The following is a 7,473-nucleotide window of genomic DNA, read 5'->3' as shown; positions in this document are numbered from 1 at the left end:
TATGTCACAAGGGGTACCTTGCTATTAAAAAAAATTAAGTTCCGGGGAGGGGGAGGGGGAAATATCTCGCAAATCTATGAACCGATTTTTAATTTTTTTTCATCAAAAATTTTCTTTTTTCATGCTCTTTTATTTGATATGTCACAAGGGGTACCTTGCTATTTAAGAAAAATTAAGTTGTGGGCAGGGGGGGGAAGGGGGGAATGTGAATGTAACGTTGAATTCAAAAAAATATTTTAAGTCAAATTTAAAAAGCGTTTAAAGCCTAACACCAGCGACCCTATTTATTTGTTATTAATTTTGTAGTAAATTATGCCCAATAGCATCCGAATGATCTTCCCTTTTTCTCTGTACGGTATTTATAATGCGCTATTTAAGATGATTCGTTGTCTAACATGTGACTCTTGTTTGCCTTTTTATTGTTATCCAGCAAATGATTGATAATTGATAATTGATGTCATCACGACCAATTTCTAAAAGTTTAAATTTACGGAGGCAAAAGCCCCGTAGTCCGATTTGTACCATTCCAGATTACACTTTCCCATGATTAGTTACTATGACTGTGCAAAATTTCGTGCAGAACACTTCAGCCGTTCAGGAGGAGTACTTGTAAAACAAAATCAGGAGTGTAGTACAAGAGCTTCACTACTTCGCTTCGCTCCGCTCAAGAAGATTTAAAACAAAATCGTTCGGCCCATTTTTTTGAAAAATACTTTTTTCCGTTATTTGATGAGTTATATGGGATAACCAAGAAAAAAATGAAAACAAATCTATTAGATGCTATGAATTAGTACATACCCAATTTCATCAAAATCGGACCACAGGTGTAATCTGTAGCTACACGCACAAACACACATACAGTCATACAAGTGCGCACGCAGGCAGAAATCACCTCATAAAACCACGTTTTGGTAAAGGGGAGCCCAAAACAGATAATTCCACATAAAAACAATATTCGAAAATGTTTATAAAAAAAATACTTCCTCCATAGTATAATATTTAAATTTGCATTCTTTGTAAATTATTATTTATTGTACTGTGGATATCTTTGATAAAACCCATTTTGACAATTATCATTTTAAACACACTATTACATTAATATTTTAGGATAAGACTGAGTGCACGAGGGTATGTATGTTATCACAAGTGTAGGCAATTAACTATGCCAATCGCTCATATTTCGCTCCGTACCACTCGTCAAACTCTAGAATGTCACAGAACACGAACATGTACGATTTTACTCGCTATTTTCTCTTGATCACTGTAAGTAACTAATCACTTAAAGTTCATTTATAAATACAATATTACTTATGATACAATACAATTGTGTGTGTACTGTTTCTTAAATATTGCAAATCGAAACAGATTGTTAAGTAAGTAGGATGCATCAGATATATTTTGAATTCCAGAAATGCCAATAAAAAGGTTTATTAAAATTATTGAACTCTTTATGAAAACAAATTTCAAACAGTTTGTCCATATGATATTGATGTTATTATGGGAAATAGGGTCAATTATTATCGATAAAAATTTCATTTTTGTAACGTTATTGTCTGTAACGTTAATTTACCTGAAAGAGTTTGTGCAAAATGGCATTACGTTGATCAAAGATTTAGGCCTACTCTCGCATATATGGATAAGTTCAATCCACATAGTCTACTCAAGTTTTTCTGCAGCATAAAGCTCAGCAATATCTCTGATAAATTATATTTTAAATAAAATGCTAGCATATTATTGTTAACCAAAGTTGAGTGCCAAAACTTTCAAACGCTATAATCATGGTACGTTTTGACTCGCTAAGACATTTAAAAATATGTTCCTCAATAAATAAAATATGTACACTCAATTGTTGGTTACTGTCATACGTGTTTCAGGTAGGCCTATGTTACTAACTATTAGAAACAGTTATTTTTTCTTTATTCGATTTATGCTTAACGAATTGTTTTAGTACTGAGACAGGTTCATTTTTACAGGCGCTGGTGTTTGCCAATGGAGATGTTCGTAAGTAACTTGCAACACTTTAGAGTACAACAAATAATACAGCTCCAAATAATCTAGTGTTACCTGATGAAAAAATACAACTTTTCTAGCAACTGATTACAGTAATAAAATGTATATTTCATCACTAGGGCGTAAAGTTTTTTTCTCGACTCGAGCTCAAGTTTCATGACCAAAGCGAAGAATACAGTAGGCCGGAAAATGAGCGACGGTTGAAAAGACGTCATAGGCTATGTCAACATTATTTAACAAACTAAGTTAGAAAACTAAACTACTTTTCATATAAAAATACCCCCGCCGCAGCAAACCTGCAGACTTAGCGAATTTCCATTTGCCTGATTGGATTTACACTAAAATGTCTCCTTAAAAATATATGATAATATAAAATTCTAATAAATGCTGAAAGTAAAGAATGTGTTTATTATTCAACAAGAGTCATCATCACCACAACAACAAACAAAATTATAAAACATATGTTAAATGCAAAGGCATATGAATGACACTACATCTCCCCTTCCTCATTATATTTACTCATATCTTATTGGTGGTCTGTTCTGCTCGATCTTCTTATTCCATCATTGTGGTTTGGCTGCACCCTCCCTCCACGGTAGACATCGTCAGAATCATCATTCTCTTTTCTTGGTAGGGGAATGAGATGCCATCTGTTTTGTCTTACACCATTCCCATTACTCATTGATACTATGTAGGATCGAGGTAGATTGGTTGTTGTTCTTATGGTTCCTTTCGCACTTATATCTTTAACCCAGACTCTCTCTCCTACTGCTAAAGGTGGAAGTTCTTTGACGCCTCTTCTGTTGTCAAAGTTTTTCTTCACTCTGGCTCTTATTTTCTTGTCACAGTTTCGAAAGGATTCTATTTGATCTTTTCCAACCACTTGAAAGTCGTTGAGAGAAGGTAAAGTTGTTCTTAGTTTTCTATTATGCAGCAGCTCTGCAGGTGATAGCCCCGATTCCAATTTGGTGGTCCTGTAAGCTAATAGACCAAGATTGGGATTCGGACACTTTAGTAGAATCCTCTTGGCTATAGATACAGCGTTTTCAGCTTCTCCATTCGATTGAGGAACGTGTGGACTACTAGTGACAGCACTAAATCCGTACTCTTTTGCGAAACCTTTGAACTCGTCAGAAGTAAACTGAGTACCTCCATCTGTACGAATTTCTAGAGGGATCCCGTGTCGTGCAAAAATGTTTTTTTCATCCTTCCAATAACTGCCGCTGAAGTCTAAGTATTGAGTTCGATGAGCTCTAAAAATCGTTAGAAATAATCTTGTATTACCAAATACCAGTTTTGGTTACATTTCAAAATATCTGCACATAAATGGGTCCAAGGCTCTTGAGGAAGCTGTGTAGACATCAGAGGCTCCTTTCGCTGTAGTCTGTGTTCTATACATGTTGGACAATTTTCCACTGTAGTACTAATTTCTGTTGAACAGCCTGGCCACCAAACAGATTCTTGAGCACGCCACCGACATTTCACTATACCCAAATGTCCCTCATGTAATCTTGATAAGATTTCTTTTCTCAAGGCCTTTGGAATGAACATCCTCCTCCCCTTAACAATTAATCCATCTTCCAAAGCGAGTTCATTGCAATACTTCCAGAATACCGAATTTTTCCGCCATGTATTCTCTTGGATGCATTTTAAAAGCATCCCCCTGTTCTGGGTCTTCATGTTGGGCGTTCTTAATTTCCAACAGCCGTTTATCAGAACAAGGCAATGCATCAATTATGCTTCTTACAAACATTTCTTCCTCCAGATTCTCGATAACCTCATTCTCCCGATCCATTGGTGAAATTTTAGGGCTTCTTGATAGTAAATATGCAGTTACATTTTCTTTCCCCGGGATGTGAACAACTTCGTAGTCGAAAAATGTATCATTGGCATTGGATACTGTAATTAGACATTTAATATATGAGAACCAGATGAAACATAAACTTTGGTTCCTGCAAGTAGACAATTCATTTGCGTGAACCAGACTTGTAATTGACTTAGAATACTGCAAATAGACATTCCATTTAAGTGAACCATATATACCATTAACATTGGATCTGCAAGTATTTAATCTCATTTGCGAGGAACAGATGTAAAATTGACTTTAGAAAAGTATTGGATTAATATGCTAGCTCCGCTCAATATTGCAAGCATACAACTGCATTGCACACCTAGTTAGGTTAAAAACGCTTAGTAGGCCTACGTATTTTTTATTAGGTAACAGAATCTGAAATTAAAAAGACTAGGTACGAATTCAAAATTATCATTGGCTAACAAAATTTTACTGTATAAAGTTATGATCAAACCAATTTGGACATACGGAATTCAACTTTGGGGGACCTCGAGCAAATCCAACATCGAAATTCTTGAACGATTTCAGGCTAAGGCACTGAGAAGAATTATTGGCGCACCCTGGTTCGTGTCCAACACTACAATTAGGAATGACTTAAAAATTAAATCAGTGAAAGAAGAAATTACAGACCTTAGCAAAAATTATCAAGAAAAAATAGAATATCATCCGAACAGTCTTGCTGTTAATCTGCTGGACAATAGTCAGTGCATTACCAGGTTAAAAAGTGTTGTGCATGTGCTGGACCTAAGCTACAGATTTCTGTAAATGTTTAAATGACTGATCCAATTTTTGGCAAGACTTGTTGATGAACAGGTAATTGCTTCCTGATATTGTTTTGATATATGTTTTACTTATTGTTCTCATATTTGAAGTTTGAACAGATTGTAAAATAAATTCTGATAAAAAAAAAATTAATTACTAAATAAATAAGTCTAAACAAAGAAAAGTAAAAACAATAACAATTTGTTTTGAAACAGCTGTTTGGTTCAAATAACATTCATTTGAAAAAAAGAACTGGTCACATGTAGCAGGAATATAAAAAGTAAACACGCTAGTAAAGCTAATGACGTAATTGTCAATGTTTATTATCCATACCGATATCAGTTCTATCCTTGATAAGTACCCACCCTCATTGAATAAATGTACATCGTAATTTCCCATATTAATTTAAACTACAATATATTCGATAAAATGGAAGAATTACCTTATCCAACCACAGTTGCTAGTATGACAACTAGTTTCGTTCCTTAGAACATCGTCAGGTCATTGTATGCAACCACATCTTCAATGTATGTATGTACATTGTGGTATGTCAAAAGATTCTTTAAAAACACTGTCAGAATCACAATAGTAAAAACTAGTCATGTTGATCAAACTATTAAAATTGAATAAAAAATGATAAAACTGGTTAAAACTGTAAAGGCTGGCCAGCACTCTCTTTATCACTGTCACTGACTAAATAAAACTGACTGAATCATGAGGTGTCTTCATCTTCATCTCTCCAGTGCCACCTGTATTTCAGTTTGTTTTGTTCTTCTTATTTGTCTATCTTTGATTTGTAGCTTGTCAATATATGTATCAAATATAATATTTGACTGGAAGGAAGTCTGATCATTTAAAATGTTGAATGGGTCGAGTTTTTTAGCTTTGTAGATGGTGAATTCTTCTTTGACATCAAGTTTAAAACTTTTTGGTAATACTTCAACTATTTCCATGTTCTTGTCAATAGATGTGTACTACATCGGCCAAACTGGAAGATCTTTCAAACAAAGATTTAAAGAACATATACCTAAAAGATCACAACATCAGCTATCCAGTTATGCCGAACATTTAATATCAGAATCACACAACTACACATCTATTGACAAGAACATGGAAATAGTTGAAGTATTACCAAAAAGTTTTAAACTTGATGTCAAAGAAGAATTCACCATCTACAAAGCTAAAAAACTCGACCCATTCAACATTTTAAATGATCAGACTTCCTTCCAGTCAAATATTATATTTGATACATATATTGACAAGCTACAAATCAAAGAAGTATCAAATAAGAAGAACAAAACAAACTGAAATACAGGTGGCACTGGAGAGATGAAGATGAAGACACCTCATGATTCAGTCAGTTTTATTTAGTCAGTGACAGTGATAAAGAGAGTGCTGGCCAGCCTTTACAGTTTTAACCAGTTTTATCACTTTTTATTCAATTTTAATAGTTTGATCAACATGACTAGTTTTTACTATTGTGATTCTGACAGTGTTTTTAAAGAATCTTTTGACATACCACAATGTACATACATACATTGAAGATGTGGTTGCATACAATGACCTGACGATGTTCTAAGGAACGAAACTAGTTGTCATACTAGCAACTGTGGTTGGATAAGGTAATTCTTCCATTTTATCAATTATATTTCCAACCAAGGGTCACAATGAATAACAATAATATATTCATAGTTTAAATAAAAGTGATATTTTCACGTTTGGGGGCGCTGATATAGGCACCCCCAAACGTAACCACAACTGAACACGATTTCATAAAATATGTAAACATTGTTATTTTTCTATTCTTTCCTTGAAAAGTGGAGCAGTAAAATAATTTGCATTTATCCTTTTTTACTAAGCCTCGTGTACAAAGCCTCGATTTGTACTGTGGTTTAATTAATTTTGGTCCAAACTATTTTAAACTGTGGTCTAATTATCTCTACTAATCTGACTTATTTCCTATAATCAATGACAAAATAAGAGTAAATAAAATAACCTCATAGTTCCATAGTTTATATTTAACCAGCTGTTAGTTAAAACAAATTATATTGCTCTAAAACAAATCGAAGATTACAAAGATTGCTTTAAAAATAATTTGAACATCCTAGTATTTTACTATGTATAATTTAATTAATCTGTCATCCTCTTACAGAAGAATTGAACGTATCAATGATTAGCATTACACATAATATAAATAAGTCAACCCTAAGTATGTCTTTACATCTTTATGCAAATGCTGAATTTGTGACACAAAAGCTGAATGTTTACAGCTGTTATGTTAAGCAAATTATTTTATGCCAAAAGCTAGTTTAGAATCTTAGCGTCGGCTGCTAGACTTTTTAAAAATTAAAACTTAATTTCTAAAAAACTGGGACCCTAAACTAAATTTATGGCTTCGACATTCCCTAGTTCTCAAAATTATCTTTCTTTCAACACAAAAATCATGAAAATCCGTCGAGTGGTTGATTCAGAATCGTGAAATAAAAAAACACTGTTTCGTTTTAATATTATAGATTTGCTTTTACCAAACACTATATATAAGCTTTTTCAAAAGATTTCAGATTTTCACGTTTTGAGAATACAGATTTGACCAGATATAACTGTTGACGATTTTGGTTTTCGCAAAGACCTAAGCAGCTTATACACCAGAAAATGTATCGATTGACTGGTCTTGGAACCCTTAGGGATAAATTAAATGTATTGTGTTTTGAATATTTAGAAAACATGTAATACGTTAAAATAAATACAAAATTAAACTTCATATTGACAATGTTAAGCATCACATAGTTATGGTGTTAATTATGGCAAATTTGTCTCAACAGCTCCAGTGACCACAACTGCTAAAACCA

General features: G+C 33.5%; 1 protein-coding gene across 2 annotated transcripts in view; it reads left to right on the top strand.

The window, feature by feature from the left end:
- Window positions 1-1,158: 1,158 nt before the first annotated feature.
- Window positions 1,159-7,473, top strand: part of LOC128982811 (thioredoxin reductase 1, cytoplasmic-like) — a 47,449-nt gene continuing 41,134 nt past the window's right edge. For both annotated transcript variants that reach the window (XM_054401827.1, XM_054401826.1), the window contains exons 1-2: window positions 1,159-1,263; window positions 1,974-2,001. In XM_054401827.1, the coding sequence (XP_054257802.1) occupies window positions 1,210-1,263; window positions 1,974-2,001 (82 nt within the window). In that variant the 5' untranslated portion in view covers window positions 1,159-1,209. The remainder of the gene's footprint in view (window positions 1,264-1,973; window positions 2,002-7,473) is intronic.

The sequence above is a fragment of the Macrosteles quadrilineatus genome, unplaced genomic scaffold (genome assembly GCF_028750875.1).
Source record: "Macrosteles quadrilineatus isolate MER2022 unplaced genomic scaffold, UCM_ALF_1.0 Scaffold_1__1_contigs__length_201487025, whole genome shotgun sequence".
NCBI lineage: Eukaryota > Metazoa > Arthropoda > Insecta > Hemiptera > Cicadellidae > Macrosteles > Macrosteles quadrilineatus.
Note: the sequence above shows the minus strand (reverse complement) of the source record. Positions and strands in the feature narration are given on the sequence as shown.